This window comes from Notechis scutatus, chromosome Z (assembly GCF_049901735.1).
Source record: "Notechis scutatus isolate UNSWTSFEM ecotype Mainland chromosome Z, rNotScu1.2, whole genome shotgun sequence".
Classification (NCBI taxonomy): domain Eukaryota; kingdom Metazoa; phylum Chordata; class Lepidosauria; order Squamata; family Elapidae; genus Notechis; species Notechis scutatus.
In genome coordinates, this window is record NC_142025.1 from 8,692,508 (window position 1) to 8,716,012 (window position 23,505).

General features: G+C 40.3%; 1 protein-coding gene across 1 annotated transcript in view; it reads left to right on the plus strand.

Moving 5' to 3' along the window:
• Positions 1-23,505, plus strand: part of DPP6 (dipeptidyl peptidase like 6) — a 349,551-nt gene that overhangs the window by 280,990 nt on the left and 45,056 nt on the right. Inside the window, exons 9-11 of the mRNA XM_087945820.1 lie at positions 11,772-11,926; positions 12,488-12,585; positions 22,787-22,910. Coding sequence (XP_087801946.1) covers positions 11,772-11,926; positions 12,488-12,585; positions 22,787-22,910 — 377 coding nt within the window. The remainder of the gene's footprint in view (positions 1-11,771; positions 11,927-12,487; positions 12,586-22,786; positions 22,911-23,505) is intronic.

Consider the following 23,505-nt stretch of genomic DNA (forward strand, 5'->3'; position numbering starts at 1 on the left):
CAGTTCGAAAGCATGTAAAAATGCAAGTAGGAAAGTAGGGACCACTTTGGTGGGAAGATAACAGTGTTCTGTGTGCCTTCAGCATTTAGTCATGCCGGCCACATGACCATGGAGACATCTTCAGACAGCACTGGCTCTTTGGCTTTGTAGTGGAGATGAGCACTGCCCCCTAGAGCTGGAAACGACTAGCACGTATGTGTGAGGGAGAACCTTTACCTTTACTGATGGCTCTTTGTCTGCTTCTTGATTGGGGTATTGCTTACTTGGTTGTTGGTCTGATTAATTCCTTGGAGTTAATCTATGCTGATTTGGGTTCTGATTACTGATGGAGAGTGCTGGAGTCTTTTTGTCCAGTCCAACTAAAGAATCTCTGAGACCTCCCCCACCCACACAAGACACCAAAATATAAACTGACAACAAACAGCACTCCTTACTAGCACTGATGGTGTTACCTAGGCTAGTTAGGATAATGAAACATTTGCAAGAAAAAAGTAAGCTCAGAGAGCACCAAGGACCCCTCATTTGTTTATTGAATATACTCTAATTCGTTGGCTTCACACAATACTGTACTGGCTGGTTTATATGCCATCAGAATCACCCAGTCATCTTTTTTTTTAAAAAATAAAGTTTTATTGAATTTTAACAAAACAAATAAAACATCTTATTTGAGTACAGCATCGTTCCAGGTTATCACATTTCCATAAAGACACAATTTCATATGCATATTCATCTTATGTATTCAACTTCATATCATTACTCTTTTTCCAACTTCTCACTATTTCTCCCTTTACTTCTCTTAATTGTCTTTTATGGTTATCTCATTTTCTTCTTATTCAATTGTATTTCTTTTACCTAAATTTCTATATCTTTTTATTCATTGCACTTATACTTTGGTCTGTCTAGTTTACAATTTCATATGTTCTCTTCCAACATTCTTAAGAAGCAAAATTCCCCCTATGATTGCCAATCGAAGTTCAACACCTTTAAATCTTATTGTTATTATCATATGAAATCTCATTAAACATTGAATTTGTGCATTCTAAAATTATAACATTCAAATTTCTAATATCTATTTTATATCATGTAGATCTCATCATTCGGACTCTGCTTGGTACTTCCCCTTGAAAATGTAAAAAGAAAAACTCTAAAAACATAGCAAAAACAATATATATATATATAAACGTTTCGATGAAGTCTCATTCATCATCTTCAGGCTTCTGTCTTCAGCTCTGTGCTTCTCAGAGTATATATATAAACATTAGTAAACAAAATAGTTATTCAAAATCATTCTAGTACTGGTATGAACCTTGTAAATCTTTCACATTTCTTTTCAATATCTATCAATCTTTGAGAACAATTGAAATGTTTCCCTCCCTTCTTCATTATTACTTAACTGTTAATAAGCATACCATTGGATAGTCATTCAGTTTTATCTTATAAATTATTTACTATTAATAAGCAAAATAATTATTCAAATTCATTCTAATAACTAGTATAAATTTCCTTATAAATCTTTCACATTTCTTTTCAATATTTTATCAATCTTTAGAAACAATTGCAATGTTTCCGTCTCGTCTTTATTATTGCATTAATTATAAATAAACATACCATTACATAACAATACAGTTTTATCTCATAGATTATTTACTTATTTCATTTCTAACTCATTAAAGTCTTCTACTGTCACAACACTATCTTTTGTACCTTTGCAGAATCCTCACTTTTAACTTAATTCAACCATTGTCTCTGTGTTTTCTAGCTGAGCAAATACCTTTAATCCTAGTACGTTTCCCCCTTTTCTTTATTTCCTGTTTTTGTCCCTCATAAGTTCTTTTTCTTTCTATCTCCCCCCCTCTTTTTTCTCATCCCTTTTTTTATACCCTTCTCTCTCTAATTTTCCCTTCTGTAGTTTTCTTTTCTGCTTCTCCTTGCTGTTATACTTCTTTTTCAGACTATTTTTCTTTTTGGCTGTTCCCTTTGATCTCAAACTTTTAACTCCTTTCCCCCTTTTCCCCCTTATTACCACACTTTGCATTATTTGATCATTGAAAATGGCTTCTTCTTTGTCCCGCCCTTCTTCTTGCTCTTGAAGCTTTTCCTTTTGCTTTTCATAGTTCAGGATCTCCATTTCAAAATATTCAAATACGAAGCCAAAGGATCTTCCTCCGTTTCTGCATCTTTTTTCTGTTTTTTAAGACTCATCTTCAATTCCTCCAGGAGTGATGCCATTTTAAACACTTTTGAAACAACCACCTGATTGACTTTAAGTAAAAACAGAAGAAGAAAGAAAAAACCAATGCCAAAAACATTTTTTTTAAATCACCAAATGATCCCAGACTGTTTCTTCTTGTTTCTTTCCTTTATTTTTCTTTTCCATGGGTTACTGTATCTTTTAATAAGATTTCAGTTACAATGTATCCTCGGGAGTCTTTTCAAAGTTTCACTGTTAATCCTCTTTATTTTTCCAGGTGGCACTCCATTTTTCCATTATTCCAAGTCCCACCCTTTTGCCTCCACTCTTCTCCTTTTTAGGGCTTTAAAATGACCAAGAAAAAATCTTTATTCTCCTTTTGACACTTAGATTTCAGCTAAAAGGTTGCCTATTAGTGTCAAAATAGATTAATATAAATTTCTTTCCATGCCATTTGTAATTGTCAATATAAAGGTTAAAAAAGGGTTTTTAACCTCATTTTCTCTCTCCTTCACCGCTTAAAGATCTTCTTTCAGAAGTATCCCTCTAGGTACTTTTAGATTCAGGGTACCTTGCTTAGATGTTCTCTATTGTTTAGCCCAGTCTGTCCTGCTTTCCCCTTTGTCTTCCTCCTGCACAATCTTATCCAGTCGGGTTCTTCTTTGAGGAGGCCGTTTCTGACCACCACTGTAACCGCCTTCGGGAAAGGAGTTTAGACCAGCCAAGGAGGAGAGATGCGGCTCCTGTCCACTTGGCTAGCAATCTCCCCCCCTCTTCACCACCTCTACGGGGTGGCTTCAGCCCCAAATCCAAAGGATCTGGGCACTCCAGCAGCGAGCACAGATCGAAACCGCGCACGATCGCGGATTTCGGTCTGTCGCTGAAGAGACCCAAACCGGAAGTCCTAAATCACCCAGTCATGTTAAGGCCAATGTAATGTGTGATCCATGACTCCTGAGTGTATTTGTTGACTCCCAATTATAAAATCAGTTCAGACAATATCCTGCCCCAATTCCTTCATACACATGGTGATCTATTTTCAAGAACTTCAAGAGTGATTCTTTCCAAGCGCGGATCTCACAGAATTCTCAGTAGCAAGCTATATTAAAAGAGTAGGAAGAATGAAAAATCTTCTAACAACTTCTACCATTTCCCATTTAGAATTAATACTTCCTTCTTGGAGCCCACTTTAGAATGGATGTGTTTTGATTTTATTTTTGATGGTCTTCCTATAATCCAGCAAGGAGTTATGTCACTTCACTCATTACTGATCATGTAGAAGCTTGCAACTGGTAAATAATAATCTTTATTAATCTGGGAACCAGCCATTGCACCCATATATTTAAACACACAATCATATGTGTAAAAACACACATACAAGGAGGTGGCAGAATGAGGCAATAGCTTGTACAGAGCTGTTTTGTCTTGTTGTTATTAGTCACGAAATCGTGTCTGACCCATCATGACCCTATGGACAACGTTTTTCCAGGCCTTCCTGTTCTCTAAGCTCACACCTACTGCTTCAGTGACTCCATCCAGCCACCTCATTCTCTGCTGTCCCCTTCTTCTTTTGCCCTCAATCATTCCCAGCTTTAGGCTCTTCTCCAGTGAGTCCTTCCTTCTCATTAGGTGGCCAAAGTATTTGAGTTTCAACTTCAGGATATGGCCTTCTAAAGAGCAGTCAGGGTTGATCTCATCTAGGACTGACTGGTTTGATCGCCTTGCAATCCAAGGGACTCGCAGGAGTCTTCTCCAGCACCAGAATTGAAAGGCCTCCATTCTTTGGCGCTCAGCTTCCTTATGGTCCAAATTTCACAGTCATACATTGCAACTGGGAACTGTCTCTTAGGTTTTCAAAAAGCAATAAAGGCTTGGCTTTTTCAATAAGCCTTTGGGGTATGATGTACTTGTATCTGATCCCTTCTGCAAAATTGGTTGTTCAGTGATACCTAGAGTATTTTGTTGTACCTTGTTGTTTTAATCCTTTTGCTGCATTAAGGTATTGGAGAACTAGTCAAGTATAGAGGTTAAGATACTAGACTAGGAATGGGGGGAACCCAGATTATAGTCCTCCTTTGGGAAGAAGCTTGTTGGGGGACCTTGGGCCAGTCACTTTCTCTCAGCCCTAACGTGACACAGCCTGTTTGTAACAGGCCAGGGGATAGACAAGCCCCCATGTCGCATCATGCATTGGTAGTATTGCTGTGTGAACCAACTGAGCACCATGCTAAAATAAGCAGACCTGCAGGACTAATACAAGAACAACAGTTATTCCATTCAGGTATGACTGCTGCTCAGAGTCATATATGATTGGAGTGGCATGTAAACCTAAGAAAGCAATAAATCTGAAAGCGTAATGGTTTGTGGGTGTGACTTTGGGAGATAGGAGGAAGAGACAGGGGCAGTACTCAGATTCCAGGCAGCTGAGTCTGCAGAAGGAGCCTGTGCGCATGCGAAGTGAGCTCTCCAAACCAGTAGGAAAAAGTTTTGAAACCCACCACTGGCTGTAACGAGGATAGGAGAGAGATGTCCTTTCAGGCTTGCGGTATATTCTGTTATGTATCAGGTGAAAGAACAATTAATTAGTGGAACGACTTGCCTCTAGAAGCTGTGAGTGCTCCAATGCTGGATATTTTTAAGAAGAGATTGGACAACCATTTCTCCAGAATAATAGAGAGCCTCTTGCTTGACCACAAGGTCCCTTCCAACTCTGTTATTCTTAAAATAAGGTTAGGGATAGTTGTGTTTAAAATAATCTCTAACTTAAAATAAAGTTAGAGATATACATGTGTTTCTTGTCTGGATCACTATTATTTTGCAACTGACAGCGGGAAACTCTTTAGCCAACAGATGCAGGAAGCATGTGGTCTCTAACTAGAAAATTGGGCATATTTGTCTTACTTATAACAACCTCTTAAGAAAAGTTTGCATTCTTGTGTGGCTTCCCTAAGAGCTCTTACAAAGTTCGTGGCAAGATTTAAAGCACAACTTTTTCATTATAATACTATACCTACCAGTTGTCTTTTCTATAAGCACCAGTCCAGCATATCCAGTGGAACTTGATACATTTGTGGAGGTGTCATTTTTAAATCATATATAAATAGGCTAGAGCAAACTCTGTCCCTTGAGGATACATTCGGCTGAAGCAATGTTGAGTAGTAAGTATCCTTAGATCCTTTAGTGCAGGGGTCTCCAGCTGGCTGGGGAATTCTGGGGGTTGAAGTCCACCAGGCTTAAAGTTGCCAAGGTTGGAAACCCCTGTTTAGCGTGAACATTTGGGGGAGAGGGGAATTTGGGAATCAAGATGTTACAGCTGTTTATCACTTATTTTATTCTAAATTAAACTAATCCAGAAGTTCCCCTACTTTGTGACACTGTAACAACCAAAATGAATTTGGTGACTATCATAGCTAAAATGGAAGAATAATATATGGAACTGATGTGATTGGCAGGTGGTTTTGACAAACCCAATAGATTTAGCCATGTCTCAAAACTTGTTCTACACTTCTTCTACTGCTCAGCTTAACCAAAGCTGGAGTCAGTTTTGACAGGACTCCTGTTTTGCCTGCAAGCCCCATCCGTTTTAAACAAAATTGCAATTCTCCCCATAAGTTGCTTGTGATCCCCAGGGAGCTGCAACTCACAGTTTAGGGATTATTCTTCCAAAAACATGGAGGAAACATTAAGAAAAGTGTCCTGTTTAGTTATTCTGCCATGCTTTAATTAAAATTGCCAATATTTATGCTACAAACTTTCCAAATCCCATCTCTTGCAGCTATGGAAATTCAGATAGATTCCTTTAAAACCTAGAATGAATAATAAAATGAAGGTATCTGATTCTTATTGGTGCCATACAACAACTTTACTTCTTGCCTAATGGAGTTTCCATCACATATAATTTATGGAACATTGCTTTTTTTAGCTTTAATACTGCCAAGGGCGCAGAATCTACCATCTCAGTACCTTAAAAAAAATCTACTGTACATCCCAGTTTATAATTACCTTCAGAAAAGAGGCATCTGTTTAGAAATCTAGTTTTTGAAAGAGCACGCACATTCACAAAGCATTGGGAAAACAGAAAACATAGGATGTTAAATGAGCAGCATGTTGGGAAGGTTGAGGAAATTCCCAAAGTGCACTATTATTATTTTTTTAATGTCACCAAAATGCAATACAGGGTGAAAGTTGCATATACGTGGTTGTTGCTGCTGCAGATGAAAAGGAGATTAAAACGGCTACAGCCACAATCCAATGAGTTGCTAAATATTCTTAAAACCAAGTCAAATCATATATAGAATAGAATAGAATAGAATAGAATAGAATAGAACAGAATAAAATTCTTTTTATTGGCCAAGTGTAATTGGACACACAAGGAATTTGTATATGCTGGATTTCAGGCAGTTTTGGGTACTCCCAAAGTATCCTAGGTTTATGTGGACATTGGCATGCACCAAGACAAATTCCTTGTGCGCCAATCACACTTGGCCAATAAAGAATTCTATCTTCTACTTCCTTCCTTACTGGTCCCAGCTTCTAATATCTATCAATGTGGAGGCAGGACCTCTCACTTATGGAGATGGGCCTTGCTGGAGGACCAGGGTTCTACTCAGACCCATTGAAGGCAGAAAGTCAGATGTATATGCTCAGCTAGTTTGTCTTAACTCCAGTATCGCCACTTTACAATGTGAAAGCAGAACTGGGAAGTAGGAAATGGAAATGGTGCCTCTCAACATGCTTTCCTGAAATCTTCTGTGCAGAAATATTCCTGAGACATTAAGCCAGATTTTCCCCCCACCCTTTTGTTGCCTGTACCTAATGCACCCCAGCTGGATTACCGTTGATGTCATGATGAGTATAGATCCATGAACAAACGTGGTATTTTCGCAGCGTAAGATTGAATTCATTGCACTTCTTCACAGAGATCCAATGGTGGATCCTAGGCTGAAGATGAGCAGGATTTTTAAAGAGACAGACTTCATTTATTGGATAGGCTAACTTGGCTGTTCTTTGGAGCATTTTTACTCCAAACATATAGTGTTTCCCAAGTTTACCAAACTTTGGTAAATCTCAGTCAGCTTGTTTCATCTTTTCAGGGACAACCAGATGAGAAATGGAAGATATGATCTCTTCCAACCACAGTAAAGAAACTTGAAATTGTATCTCTTGACCTTTTTAATACACTGAACTAGATGAGAGGGGAAATTAAATGAGACATTTGCATAAAGTTGCTTCTTGCATATTCTTTCACTTTACCAGCCTACATATTTTTAATTTGTTACTTCATGTGAAGCCCAACTTTAGTTAGGCCCTATAATTTAGCCCCATCCTTTGTTTACATATTCTTTCCAGATATTTAATATTAAGCCAGTGTTGTTCAATAAGCATGATGTCTACTTCACTCGTTGGGCTCAGTTAAGAAAACAAACAAGTTAGGCTTAAAGATAGCCACCATTTGGGTGTCTTGACTTCCCAACGTAGCCCTTACACCTGAGATTTCCTAGTAGGTCATGTTTGATGAATTAGATTAAAGTGAGAGATTCATGGTTGGCTGAAAGATCTGAATTACAGTTACAGTAATTTGAGTCTTCCTGCATGGTTCCATTAACTAACAGCACCTAGCTAACCTTGGCTGATCTTGAGAAGCTAAGTGGGGTCAGATTTGGTTAGTACTTGGATAGAAAACCAGAGGACATTTTAGGGCTGTGGGCTAGATTAGAAAGTCAAGAATACATTTTGATAGAAGACAATCAGAAATCACTTTCGTACTATTGCCAAGAAGTTCATGAAGTCATCAAGAGTTGGTCCAACTCAAAGGAATCCTCACCTTTACCTTCCTAGAAGCAAAAGTGGCCCACGTACAAGATTTGTGTCTCTGTTCAGTAAATTAGAGAAGAATTTCCAATGTTGTTGCTTTGACAGCCTTTGACAGTCCGAGACTTCCAGAAGTTCCGGATTACAGCTCTCTTAACTCCCATCCAGCATGAGCTCAGAGGGTGTGGGAGTAGTAATCCAAACTTTCAAAAGGCACCAAACAGACAAATGCTGGCAGACGGCCTTTTCTGTAAATAAAATATAATAATCACGAAGCAAAAGAAAGAAAGAAAGGTTTATTACTCGGATACTGCTTCAAATATTGCTCCTCCGTGGCAGAAAAGCTGCTGATAAGGATGCCCCATTGCATTGGAATGCGGGCTTAATAAATATCTATTGCTTCTCTGCATGAGCTGCCATTCAGAGCTGTTGAAAACACATGATCTCAGCATTGTAGAGGCACCACATTGTCTATAATAAATATATCATGCACTACATCAAATCTGAATGACAGCTGTGCTGTAAGAAAATTGAAGAGAGGCTGGAAACCGTGTAGGCTGAAGGGAAGAGGCCTGTTTCTCTTCTCTTTATAAAGTGTGCACTATTGATCCTGTTCAGTGGCAGATGTGGTGGGGTGAGGGGGGTGGGAGGAGGAGGGGGGAAAAGATACTATGATTTTTTTATAGGAAAGTTAATGAAAGCGTCATGTCAAATAATATTAAGAAGAAAGACAGGAGCATCAGAGGCTCGTGCTGCATGTCGAACGCAAAGCTCAGATTACCCCTTGGAATAATTTATAGGCACTATGGATAACCAGCAGCCTTGTAGCCAATAAAGACAGGGCCTGGGGCTAAAATTATTGGCTCTGATTGAGATTCAGGTCCCTGTTCTTTTGTTATGAATTCTTCAAGGTTTCATCTGTAGGATGAGTTGTTCTTATTAAGAATGTCATGTTGAGTTGAGCCCTCAACTCCTGGTGAGTACACAGATGTGTCTACGCGGTTTTACTGGCAGCATTTGTTTATTTAAGTAAGTCTGCATCCTGCCCATTTCTCAATCCAAAGCAACTCTAGGAAACTTAAAGGTACGTGCTAGTCGTTTCCGGTTCTAAGGGGCGGTGCTCATCTCTGTTTCTAAGCCGTTTCTAAGCCGAAGAGCCACCGCTGTCCGAAGACGTCTCCATGGTCATGTGGCCGGCATGACTAAACGCCGAAGGTCCACAGAACGCTGTTCCCTTCCTATCAAAGTGGTCCCTATTTTTCTACTTGCATTTTTACAAGCTTTCAGACTGTTAGGTTGGCAGAAGCTGGGACAAATAATGAGAACTCACTCTGCTACGCCATGCTAGGGATTCAGACCGCCAAACTGCTGACCTTTCTGATCGACAAGCTCAGAAAAAAAAAAAAACCAACAAGAGTCACCTACAAACTACAAAGGTAATATCTTCTCCATTACTCCAACGGCCCCCTCCAGCCTAGAATGTCTCCATCCAGGCCCCACACCAATCAATAAAGTCAGGTTTTAAGGCCCTTCTGGGAGGCCAAAATTTGGAGGCAGATCTCACTTCTGGGGCCAAGCTGTTCCAAAAGGAAGAGGGGTCACAGCAGAAAAAGCTCTTCTCCCAGACACCCTCAGCTGAAATGAAGAGAATAGAATATTTTATTGGCCAAGTCTGATTGGACACACAAGGAATTTGTCTTGGTGTAAATACTCTCAGTATACATAAAAGAAAAGATACATTCGTCAAGAGTCCAGAATTCCTTGCCTGACGTGGTCCTCAGCATGCCCCTTCTACTGGACAATCCCACTGAGGCGAGACAGTTCCTCACATAATTAATAATTAGAATTTGCCATTGTGTTTTTCTGGGATGGTTTTCCCTGCTGCTTGTGTAGACCAATTGCCAATGGGCCATGGATTGGTAGTAGTCCACAGACCAGGATTTGGGAATACTAGACTGCGTTACTAGTATTCCTGTTACTCTGCCAAACAAGTCCCAATTAAGACCAACCCTACTTAGCAACATGTCCTCCTCTGCCTCCCCTTCTCTATTTCTATTACTATTATTCACACCCTCATTCACTCTGTAAAGTTCATGGTGCCTCAATCTAAGCTACCAAGTTAGATTCAGTGTTGTTATGATGATAAAATGTGGAGGGAGATCCCAGCTGGATCGTCTTCTTGGAGGAGAGGCACAACTTCCATGCTATGCCAATGATTTAATCATCATTTGTAATAGTTACAACGGCTCTACAAAGTAGGCCAGTAGTTCACCTACTCATGAACAGAAGCTTCTCTAATAGTTAAATGTGATATTTTTTGCCACATATTCTCAGCCCATATTCTTTACACATGTAAATATCTCTGTGAATACTGGGTTTTACTTATGACAGTGCACTCTTTAATTTAAACAGGTAATCTGTCTTAGTGGGTTAGTAGCATTCTTGGAAAAGAAATAAAAATCCAAACAGCTACCACAAATACATACATACATACATACATACATACATACATACATACATACATACATACATACATACATACCAGAGGTGGTATTCGACAGGTTCTGACCAGGTCTGGAGAACCGGTAGCGGAAATTTTGAGTAGTTCGGAGAACCAGCAAATCCCACCTCTGACTGGTCCCACCCCCATCTATTCTCTTCCTCCTGAGTCCCAGCTGATTGGCTGGATCTTCTTTGGTTGCCCTGCACAAGAGAACGGAGCTGGAAAGCAGGTTAGTGGGGTGGGGAGGGAATGGAGATCTTGCAGTATCCTTCCCCTGCCACGTCCACTAAGCCATGCCCACAGAACCAATAATAAAAAAGTTTGAATCCCACCACTGACACATACATACATATAAACAAACAAACAAACAAACAATGCATACATGAAACTCATCCAAGTTATCTTAGCCCTATATGTCTGCATAATCAGGAATTTGAAGGGAGCTCAAGTTCAAAAATGCAGAAGTTAAATATCAGAAAGGCCTAGCATGAACCCAGGTTTATGTCCCACTCACAAAATTCTGCAAAAATTGCTACCAAAATTTACTACCTTTCACAGATTAAAAGGAGAAAAGTATATCCTGTATGGTCAGAGGGTATTCATACCATTTACATTTAATTTTAATCAAATATAAATGAAGGCAAAGCAGATTTAGTTTTAATTTACCCCATCCATTAGTTTTTGGAGCATGGTACCTGGGTGGGATGGTGCTTACCCAAATAAAGTCCACATTTTAGGAGAATTCCACACATCCCCATCATTCAGAGTTCAGCCAAAGGTTTACTTCTAAAAGCATATCCCTGAGCAAAGGTTTTAGAAAGCTATGATAAATTTTGCAGGATCTACAACTAATCATACTGAGCGATTAAAACATTGGATTGTACTTTTCATGACTGTACATTGCCCAAAGCAAAAGATAAATCCTAACACTTTCAGAACACTTCAGTGAACGATTTGGTAGTATGTGGAATTTCCCCCCGATTTAATGCTGCAAGGGTAAGCTCTTCCAAACTTGAGCAAAATACATGAATCATTGGGATCAACAGTGATATGTTTCTTTCTTCTCTTGAAGAGATTATTTTACGCAACATCAAAGAAAATCCATCAAGGTCGGAAGCCATTCATGAGGATCAATTTAAAAAAAAAGATTCTGATATTTTTGCCCATTACTTTTACCCTCCCAGTGATAATCTATCCTTACATTTCCTTGTTAACTAACAGATTTGATATCACAGTATTTTTTTTTCAATTCTCTTGTTTCTCTAGAAGAGATCCTGAAAAGCCAAATTGCTCACTGGTGGTCTCCGGATGGCACAAGATTAGCCTATGCGACTATTAATGACTCCCGTGTCCCATTAATGGAGATACCCATGTTCACCGGAAGCCTTTACCCCAAAGCAGAAGCCTATCATTACCCAAAGGTAGGATAGGTTTTACTATTCATCTAACATTTAAGATTTGGTTTTTTTCACTGGGAGATACAATTCAAAGTTAACTGAATGCAGTTAGAAAAGCGAGATTATTTCTGAACAGATATTTTAACTATAGCCTTCAGGGTCATATTTATAGAATCGCAATCTGTAATAGTAGCAGTGCTCGTTGAGCAACCATAATTGGGTCACGAAGCAAAGCGGTTGTGCAGAGCACAACTGTGCTCATAGTCTGTCTTCAGTTTCCCTTTGCTATGCAGACTTGCATAGGTCATAAATGCAAGAATTGGTCACGAAGTTAATTTATCATCCCCCTTCATCATGACAAAGAGTTATTAAATGAGGTTGTTGCTAAATGAGCTTAGGTCACTTTTCCAGCAAGGCTGTGGTCGGGGCTTCAAGATGACCAGAGGATCAAAGGGGTTGGGATGGAAAATAGGGCGTTTTTTGTGAAGTGTGGCTTATGGACTATTCCCCCCTCTGAATACAGGAAAATCATGGAATGGTAACTTTCTGTCCTAACTATCATCTTGTTCTCCTTTTGCCTTCTAGGTCGGGACAGAAAATCCAAGCATTTCCTTACATGCAGTTGTGTTGAATGGGCCTCCTCATGTTCTAGAGATGACTCCTCCAGATGATCCACGAATGAGGTTTGTTGTGGTGCTACCTTATAGTAAGGATGAGAACATAAGATGAAGTGCTGGTATATAATCAGCTGCCTTTATTCTTATTCAATTCTTTCTCCACTTCCTTACCTATTTTGGGGTGCTGGTTGTATTGTTTTGGATATCAGATAGGCTTGTCTGGTTGTCTTGGCCCAGATTTATGGCTTCTGGGGACAGGGACCAGAGGTGGTATTTAGCAGATTCTGACCAGTTCTGGAGAACCAGTAGCAAAAATTTTGAGTAGTTCAGAGAACCGGCAAATACCACCTCTGACTGGCCCCGCCCCCATCTATTCTCTGCCTCTTGAGTCCCAGCTGATCGTCTGAGTCTTCTTTGGTTGCCCTGCACAGGAGAACGGAGCTGGAAAGCAGGTTAGTGGGGTGGGGAGGGAATGGGATTTTGTAGTAATCTTCCCCCTGGAGTGGGGTGGGAATGGAGATTTTTCAGTATCCTTCCCCTGCTATGCCCACCAAACCATGCCCACAGAACCAGTAGGAAAAAAAATTTGAATCCCACCACTGACAGGGACATAATAGTAGTGATAGAAGTTGAGTGACAAACCACACTCGATGTATAGTCCTGATGGAACTACATCTACATGGAGGGAAGTAAGTAGTGAGGTACCCCAAGTTTCTGTCTTAAGCCCAGGACTCTTCAGTATCCTCATTAACAATTTAGATGAAGGAATAGAAAGGGAACTCAACAAACTGGGAGGAATAGCCAACATCCCAGTAGGTTCAAGATCCAGCATGATCTTAGCAGAGTTGAACACTGGGCCTTACCTAACAAAATGAAATTCAATATAGAGAAAAGTAAGGTTTTACACTTAGGCAAGAAAAAGCAAATGTACAGGTACGGATTAGGTGAAACCTGGCTCAATTGGAGTAATTGTGAGAGGAATTTTGGAATCACAGTGGACGATCACTTAAATATGAGTCAGCAGTGTGTGGCAGCAGCCAAAAAAGCTAATGCAATCCTTGGTTGCCTAAACAGAGGGATATAGTGAAGATCACATGAATTATTAATACTACTTTATAAAGCTTTAGTAAGATCACACCTGGAACTCTGCATCCAGTTTTGGTCACCACATTATAAAAAAGACACTGAGATTCTGGAACGAGTGCAGTGAAGAGCAACAGACAATTAGAGGCCTGGAGGCAAAAATATATGAAGAATGGTTCTAAGAATCGAGTATGTCTAGTCTAGTAGAAAAGAAGGATTAGGAGCAGGGGTGGGATTCTACCAGTTCGCACCTATTTGCTACAACTGGTTGTTAACATTCTAAACAGTTCAGAGAACCGGTTGTTAGAAGAAATTACTGGCCTAATCCTGTAAGGAAGGCAGGAAGGAAACATTCTGGTGTTGCTTACAGAAACTGCCTCTCCGTTAACCCTTATTACATTCTTGGCAGGACTAGACTTCCTGTCTCAGAAACTTCTCTGGAGTTTTTTTCCCCTCCTTTGCTGGCACTTTGCTTGTGTGGAGTGACCATTCAAAATTACAATGGCACTGAAAAAAGTGACTTATGACCCTTTTTCACACTTACGACTGTTGCAGTATCCCCAGTCTTGAGAGGCCAGGTGAGGAGATGTGTGCCTCGATGTGAGTGATATTGAGTTGGCCACGCCCAGCCAATAACATGACCACCAAACCATGTCCACCCAGTCACATGACCACCAAACCACACCCACCACCTAAGCCATGCCCACAGAACCAATTGTTAAAAAATTGGAATCCCACCCCTGATTAGGAGTAACATGATAGCAGTGTTCCAATATTTGAGAGGCTGCCACGAGGAAAACAGGGTCAGCCTATTCTCCAAAGTACCAGAAGACAAGACAAGAAGTAACGGGTGGAAGATTATCAAAGAGAGACCCAACCTAGAACTAAGGAGGAATTTCCTGACAGTGAGAATAATTAATCATTGGAACGATTGGCTTCCAGAAATTGTGGGTCCTCCAACATTGGAAGTTTTTAAAAAGAGATTGGACAATCATTTGTCTGAAATGGTGTAGGGTTTTCCTACCTGAGCAGGAGGTTAGACTAGAAGATCTCCAATATCCTTCCAAGTCTATTATTCTTTTATTCTCAATCAGAATTAAAGCACACTTTAATGAAACCTATGTCATTCCTCTAATAAAAACTCTAAGCACATTTTAATATATATTAAAGCCACAGTTAAATGTCTATGAAGGCAATGGGCTCCAATGGTCTATTGTCAGTGATACTCATCCTTCAGTACCTCTCAGTCCATCCAGTATTAATTGAGTTGTTGTTCCCTTATTGTATTGTGCAATAGCCAGTTTGGTCTAGCAGTGAAGGCATCAGGCTAGAGAAACCAGGAGACAGTGAATTCTAGTCCTGCCTTAGGCATACAAGCCAGCTGGATGACTTTGGGCAATCATCAGGAAACTGTGAATTCTACTCCTGCCTCAGGCATGAAAGCCGGTTGGGTGACTAGGGCAATCACCAGGAGATAGTAAGTTATAGTCCTATCTTAAACCATGAAAGTCAGCATCAGTCCTTTTCTCTCAGCCCAACTTCCCTCATAGGGCTGGTGTGGTGGAGAAAATAAGAGAAGGAAGAAGTATGGGGTATGTTCACTGCCTTGAGTTATTTGTATAAATAAATAAAGGCAGAATATACAGTAAATAAATACATTCTGGCTCTGATGCTTCCATAATCAAACGAAAGGAGAGCATATTGGTCTTTCATCTCCATTCCATAATAGGGTCATAGAAAATTCTATGAATTTAGAAGTAGAAAAGCAAGAACAGATGATTCAGTTCCGTAGGGGTGAAATGCAGTAGTATCAATGCAGTAGATTTAGTATACATTGCATTACAACTTGATAGATTTAGTGTACATTGCGACTGAAATAGTAGGGTGAAAGGAAGGATTAGGAATATTTGTTATGGGTGAGTAGAGAGAGCAAAGAAAGAGATTGTACTTCATTCAGTCTGGGCAAAAATAGAATTGGTGCCCCCCGAGAGCTGTAAGGTTCGAATGGAGTAAGGAGCTTTCAGAACAGTGAAAAATACAGAGCAAAGAAAGTTCATGTCTTAATGGGTCATGTTAGGAGCAACAGCATGACCATTATGAAAGTTCCTGAACAGCAGAGAATAGAATAGCCCAGGGTGAAAATATGGGGCAAGGGGAAGTAATGGTGGAGGGCTGAAGACCGCTCCGTTCTCATAGATCTGATGGCTGCAATCAATAGAGAAGCTCTTTGAAACTCCACTCCCAATCAAGGGGAAGGCAAGGATTGCCACAAGTTTGCTCCAGGCGTAGCCTCCCTGCAAAGAGGTCATAAAATAGCAATTTCCACTGTATTGAAAAGCTGGTTGGCTCCTGACTAGCAGAGAACAGAGTAGATAGGATGGCATGTAATAAGGAGTGGATTTGCTGGAGGGAGGGGGTGCATTCAGGAGGAACAAGAGGGAACTCAATCCAGATATAATGTGTGAGAGAAACAAAATGAAGACAGCAGGGTTCACTTGTGAAATATATTTTTCTTGTGAGATACCTTCACAATGGGAGTGCTAAATTGTCTGTGAAATAATAATAATAATGAAAAACTCAGCTTGGAAGAATCACCATGTTATATTTTTGCTTTGGGGCCTGACATGCAAGAAATCTGATATTTAGAGCAGGGGTCTCCAACCTTGGCAATTTTAAGCCTGGAGGACTTCAACTCCCAGAATTCTTCAGGCTTAAAGTTATTAAGATTGGAGACCCCTGATCTAGACCAGCAATTGCCAAATGGTGGGCCAGGGACCACTGGTGGTCCGTGAGAAAATTTTGGTGGTCCGCAGAGAAATGTCACCCCCAGAGCACCCCCCCAAAGCAATTAATCCAGGCTGCGCAGGAACACAAGGCTGTGCCGCCCACATGGCCTGCGGGAACCCTCCTCGCTTACTCACCTCTTACCTGGCAAACTTGCCTGCTAAGTTGCTATTTTTCCTTTTTTTCCCCCGACCATCAGCTGTACTGTTGTGCCGGAAGATTTAGATTAGCTAGAAAGCAGGAAATCTTTGCATTTCTTGCTTTCTAGCTAGTCTTTAGATCTTCGGCTCTGCTTTTAAGATTAGTAAGAGCCGAACCTTCCTTAGGACTGAAGCTTCTATTATTCAGTGCAGACTCACTGCAAGTAAATTTTATGTGACAGACTCAGGTAGCCAATTGCAGATAGATAAATCTCTGAATGATTCTGTGAGCAACTCAATCTGCCTGCCTGCTTTGCCTGATTTAGGGTAAAAGTTGCTCTTTTTTAATAAAAAAATTCAATATTTACATACATGGTGTGTTGTAAGTTAATTTTGTGAGTTTGCTTGCTAGCAAATTTTATAAGTTTGCTTGCCAGCAGATTTTATGTGGCAGACTCAGGTAGCCGATGGCAGATAGATAGATCTCTGAATGAATCTGTGATTCTGTGAGCAACTCAATCTGCCTGCCTGCTTTGCCTGATTTTGGGTAAAAGTTGTCCTTTTTTTATAAAAAAATCAATATTTACATAAATATTTATAATACTTACATACAAGCCATGCCTAGCCAGTCACATGACCACCAAGCCACACGCACAAATTAGACCACACCCACAGAACCGGTTGTTAAGAAATTTGAATACCACCCCTGCCTCTGTGTGTTTGTGTGTGTGTGTGTGTGTGTGTGTGTGAGAGAGAGAGAGAGAGAGAGAGAGGGAGGGAGGGAGGGAGGGAGAGAGGTTAGATCAGATCGATCTCTCTCTCTCTTCCCCTCTCCCACCAAGCCACTGTTAGTCAAAATTCATATTAGTGGTCCCCGGGATTTAAAATTATGAGTTTGGTGGTCCCTGAGGTCCAAAAGTTTGGCGACCCCTGATCTAGACTATGTCCACTAAACCAGGGGTCCCCAACCACCGGTCCGCGGACCGGTACCGGGCCGTGGAACAACTCCTACCGGGCCGCTGGCTTGCTGGCGCCGCCATCATTTTTTCATGAAAAAGTGCTTCCAGTGAGCTTTTCCGGTAGAAAGCTCACCGGAAGCACGTTTTCATAAAAAAGATGGCGGCGCTGCGCTCGTGAGCTTTTCCGGGTAGAAAGCCATTTCTACCCGGAAAAGCTCACTGAAAGCTAGCGCCGCCATCTTTTTGATGAAAACGTACTTCCGGTGAGGTCACCGGAAGCACTTTTTCATCAAAAAGATGGCGGCGCCAACTGATGCCGGTACCGGGCCGCGGCGCCCAGCTGATGCCGGTACCGGGCCGCGGCGTCAAAAAGGTTGGGGATCACTGCACTAAACTACGTAGCTTGACACTGCCCAATACATTGGCCTACAGACATAAAAAAGCTAAAAAGGAAATGAAAAGACTTAAAACACCTTCTCACCAGCAATCAACACCCAGATAAGCAGAGATTAATAACAAGAATAACACTAGACAAACAATCAAACTGTAAACAGAAGCCTAATCAAGGAAGCACCAAATTGTTTCATTCTGGTGGTGAATTTGGGGCAAGAGGGAATGTTTAACCTGTCCAACCTGTAGCGTGGCATTGTGTTTTTCTGCCCATTTCTATCTCTTTGGCGAACGATCGTATTCTGTATATTCTATCGTCCAAGCTGCAGCTGAATTCTTGAGCTAAACCTTGCTGACAGCTGCAGAATCTTGTTTATTATTTCTCACCTTCCTTTCTCAATTTCTGACTCCTTTGTGTGCACAGCCCATACGCAGGAGTTTTTCTCTCCAGCAAGGGAGCACATTAATCCCAATGAGAGCAATGGCTCCTTATGCATATTTTATAGCCGGCAAATGAACTCATAAAAATTCTATGGACTGTACACATTATGAAAAGCTATTGTATGATAATTTAAAGATGGCTTTGACCTGCAGCTTCCACCTGAATATGATCGTAGTTTGTCAGTCTTCCTGTTGAGAGGCTCTTTTGTTCATTATAAACCCCACATCAGTGGGATCCTACCTGTTCCGCTATCAATTCAGGGATCGCTCTGAGGCCTGCAGTGCCAATCAGCTGAAAGGATAAAGAAGAGAAAGCTCAGGGGTGGGTGGGAGGACCAATCCTGCACTTTTCTCTTCTGTCTCCTCTTAGCTGATCATCGGGGGCTTTTTTTAAACTACCGGTTCAGCCGAACTGATAGGAATTTTTGCTACCAGTTTGGCTGAACCGGGCCAAACTGGTAGCATGCCACCACTGCAAACCCCTCTTCTCCAGTTCTAGGCACGAAATCTGCCCGTATTCGGTCTCAGGTATTACAGTAAAGCCTAACACCAAGTAAAACTCTTACATTCTGGCTCTAGTTTGAACGTCCTTTGTGAGGTGGAATTTCTGAGGCGGACAAAGCCAAAATAATATCGTTTAAGAAGGCATTGTCTTACTGCAATAAGAAAATTGACCAGGTCACCTTTGAAGGACTGTTCCACTTGCAGATTAGATATTAACAGCTAAGAGACGTCAAGATTCTGGGTTTCTCCCTTTAAAAAAAAAAACTTTTTATCTTTATACCAGACCTGGATTTCAAATAGGGGACTATCTTTTTATAATCGGGATACCTGATCACTTCTTTAGCTGCTAAAGGAACCTTTTATACACCTTCATCTCTTGTGATCTGCTGTAGCTTATTAAGGCTTTTTGTTGGTCTCCATGGGCTTCTGTACTTTGGCTAGAGGTGATTAGAAAAGCTCAAGGGGGTTGTAGGTGACTCATTGCAGACTAAAGTGTATCGAGAATCACCGTGATGATTCAGGTGTTGAAGTAGATAGATTTAGAACAGAATAGAACAGAATAGAATAGAATAGAATAGAATACCTTTATTGTCATTGCATTCTATAAATACAATGAAATTTGAAAGCTACTCCAGCACAGTGTCCCAAACACCACATCACAATCACACTACAGAATATTTAAAAATTAAAATAATTAAAATAATAATTAAAAACCTAGTGTAAAACCTATCTAAAACATATAGTAAGATAGATAGTTTTAAAATGCCACTATATACATAGGGCTAAATCACATATGCATTGTTTGATCCAAGACCATTATTGCCTTGGGGAAAAAAAACTGTTTCTCAGTCTATTAGTCCTCATTTTAAGACACCTATAATGCCTCCCTGATGGTAACAGTTCAAAATATGAATGTCCAGGATGAGAACGGTCTGTGGAGATTTTTAGTGCTCTAGAGAAGAGTCTGGTCTTCGCAATCTCTTCCAAAGAAGAAAGAGAGCAACCGATGATTTTTTGTGCTGTGTTTATAACTCTCTGGGGCATTTAAATCAGATATTTAGTGATTTGGGGCTGATCGTTCTCTCTTCAGCCCAATCTTCTTATTGTAGAGGAAAACCAGAGTAAAAAAGTGCAGTAGTCATCCATCCACATCCTTTTTTTTAATGACTATTCAAAGTTGATCATTGAAATAAGTGACTCATAACCCATAATTATTTAGAGAGATACAGACAGGCAGACAGGCAGACAGGCAGACAGACAGAGAAAGAGAAATAGGGACACAGACAGAGACAGAGAGAAAGAAAAATAGAGAAAGAGAAAGAAAAATAAAGACACAGAGACAGACAGAAAGACTGTGATAGAGAGAAAAAGAGACAGAGAGAGAGTAAGAGAAATAAAGAGAGAGACACAGAGAGAGACAGAAAGAGAGACAGAGACAGAGAGAAAGGGACACAGAGACATAGAGAAAGAGAGACACAGAGAGATGGATGTAATATTAGCCTTTTGAACCTGAGCTGCAGAGTTTTGCACAAAGCTGATCTGAATTAACAGTGGCATTGCAAGTCTAGAAGCATCCGCTGTTTACTGGCAACATGCGTTTTGTTACTTCACATTGTACGATGATAGGGGAAATCATAAAGATGTTACTTGCTTATTCCCCTGAGTGCAGCAATTATTTATTTAGCATGTAACATTATAGTGTTCTCCCTTTTGCAAAACAAAAGGAAGATAATAGAGGAGATAAAAGACAAATGTAAGGAGTGACTATTATGTAATGTTGCATGGTAAAAGAGTCGTGGGAATCCTGCTAGGGGCAGTTATAAGTAGGGAAAAGCTGAATTGAATTGAACTTGGTTCCATCTCAAGCTGTCTGAGCTTGGTTGTTTTCTTGCAGGCATTTTGCTACCCAATTAGGTAACGTCATCAGTGTGTATCTATAAGCTCTGCAAGAGAAAGCACACATGAGACCAGCCACTCCTGATTTTATCTTGTTTCCAATTCAATTTGTAGAGGGTATTTTCAGGTACATTGGTCACATGATCTCTACAAATGGGATTCATAAGTTGTGAGTGGTCAGGGGGTTAAACCATGGGATTCAAACCCTCTACTAGGAACTGATTTCATAGACTTGCACTTCAGATGATTTTATAAACTATATTAGCCTTAGGAGTTAACCTGCTGCTCGCTGTTTGCAAGAAGGAATAGACAAGAAGTTATCCAAAGGGAACATGTAATCTGCCTTCTCTTAGGCCAGTTTTTCCCCCAAATATGGCAATTTTCACGCGTGTGGATTTCAACTTCTGGAATTCCACAGCCAGCATGGTCATTAAGCAGAATTCTGGAAAGTTGAAGTCCACTACATCTGGAAATTGACATGGTTGGGAAAATTATCTTAAACTGTCAAAGCAGAGAGATACAGATCAGTGGTGGGATTAAAAAAAAATTTTTTTTACTACCGGTTCTGTGGATGTGGCATGGCTTGGTGGACGTGGCAGGGAAAGGATTCTGTAAAATCCCCATTCCCTCCCCACTCCTGGAGGAAGCTTACTGCAAAATCTCCATTCCCACCCCATCCCACTAACCTGCTTTCCAGCTCCGTTCTCCTGCGCAGGGCAACAAAAGAAGACCCAGCTGATCAGCTGGGACTCGGGAGGCAGAGAATAGATGTGGGCGGGGCCAGTCAGAGGAGGTATTTGCCGGTTCTCCGAACTACTCAAAATTTCTGCTACCGGTTCTGCAGAACTGGTCAGAATCTGCTGAATACCCACCTTTGATACAGACACAGTGGTACCTTGGAACTCAATGCATTTTAACATGAAAATTTGTGCTGATACTCATCATTTGTTTGGTGCTCAGCTCGCAAACTAGAATTTGTCAGTGTCAGCAACCTTGCAACTTACTACATTATTCCTTATGGGAAAAGTTTGTTTGGTTTTCATCATTTTTGGTGCTCTTTGTGCCTCCTGGAACTAAATAACTTTGGTACCACTGTATGTATTTTTATTGTTTGATTTTAATTTGATTGGTATACAATTCAACGCCCAGAGATTCTGTTACATGATGTTCAGGTACATAGTGTGTGCTGTGTCTGTATATGAAAGTCATGGAAAACGTATGTAGTATGGTATGGCATCATGGAATATCTGTATCTCTCAGCTTTGATGGCATAAGGGAAATGGACAGTATATAATTTTTCAGTGGATTTGTATCGTATACCTTCGTGGTTTACACAAGTGTGTACAGCAGTGTAACTCCCTGGATTCTACAGCTAGCAGAGAGGTGAAGTCCACCTGTCTTAAAGTTGCCATGGTTGTAAAATACTGCTTTACAGTAAAACTAACCGATTTATCATCTCACCAATGTTTGTGGAAAAGCGATGATCCTATAGGGTTATCATAGACATACATACATGGAGATAAGAGAACCCAGTTCAGAGCATAGGTGTCTGTCCAACAATGTGCATTGTGAGGATCAAAGCTCCACTCCTTGTGTGCAACCTTATAACACAAATATCAGTGAGAAGAGCTTGTAACACAACCTCTTGAAACACTTCACACATCCACCTTCATGATTAGGGATGGAACCTGAAGGCCATGCGTGCCGTGATCTTTGTAGACCATTCCTTGTTGGAACAAAGTTAGTGCATCTGGCTTTCTCTTTGATCAACTTTCTTACATTCCCATGGACGCTTTTCAATGAAGGGAGCTAGTTAGGTCAACTGGTTAAGACACCCAGCTAGAAACCAGGAGTTGGTAAGTTCTAGTCCTGCCTTAGGCATACAAACCAGCTGGGTGACTTTGGGCTGGTCACTTTCTCTCAGCCCAGCCCACTTCACAGGGTTGTTGTTCTGGGTAAAACAAGAGGAGGAAAGAATAGGGCATTGGGTACGTTTGCTGTCTTGAGTTATTAATAAAGGTGGGGATTTTTTTAAAAAATGTTTAAAAAATACCCCGGTTTGTTTTTCAGGGATTATTATATTACCATGGTGAAGTGGGCAACCAGCACCAAGATTGCAGTCAACTGGCTAAATAGAGCACAGAACTTTTCCATTCTGACTCTCTGTGATGCAACTACAGGTGTCTGCACAAAGGTATATATTTGCATTATTTTTCTTCCAGTAAATGAAGGCTGCTTTTTCGTTTTAAATCCCAAGATGACTGAGCATACAATCAATCAAATAAATCCCACCAACAAAATTAGCTAAAAGGTATCCAAATTTATCCCCTATTTGTTGGCAATGCTCCCAGGAAAATGGATCGTATTATCATATATGGTGGACTTGCAGGAAAGCCCTGGAATTCTCGCATAAAATTCAAAGTTGGTTAGAAGAATGGTGAGATTAAACTTGAGTATAAACCAGATTTTTTTTTTTTTTGCTGGGAATTAATACAGAGAGACACAGTAAGGAACTACTGTATCTAATAATACACATGATCATGGCAGCAAGATCCTCAAAAGTAGAAAGTTAAGGAAATTGCCAATGAAACTAAGATAATTAAAAAGATATGGACATGGATAATTAAAAAGATATGGATAAACTAACATTGAAAATAAAAAATAAGGACGAGACTGAATACTATAAAATATGGGACAAATTTTACCAATGGTGGGGAAAAAGGAAGGACTTAAAATTAAAATAAGGATGTTAAGGTAATAGATTAGAAATATGGAAAATTAGTGTAATG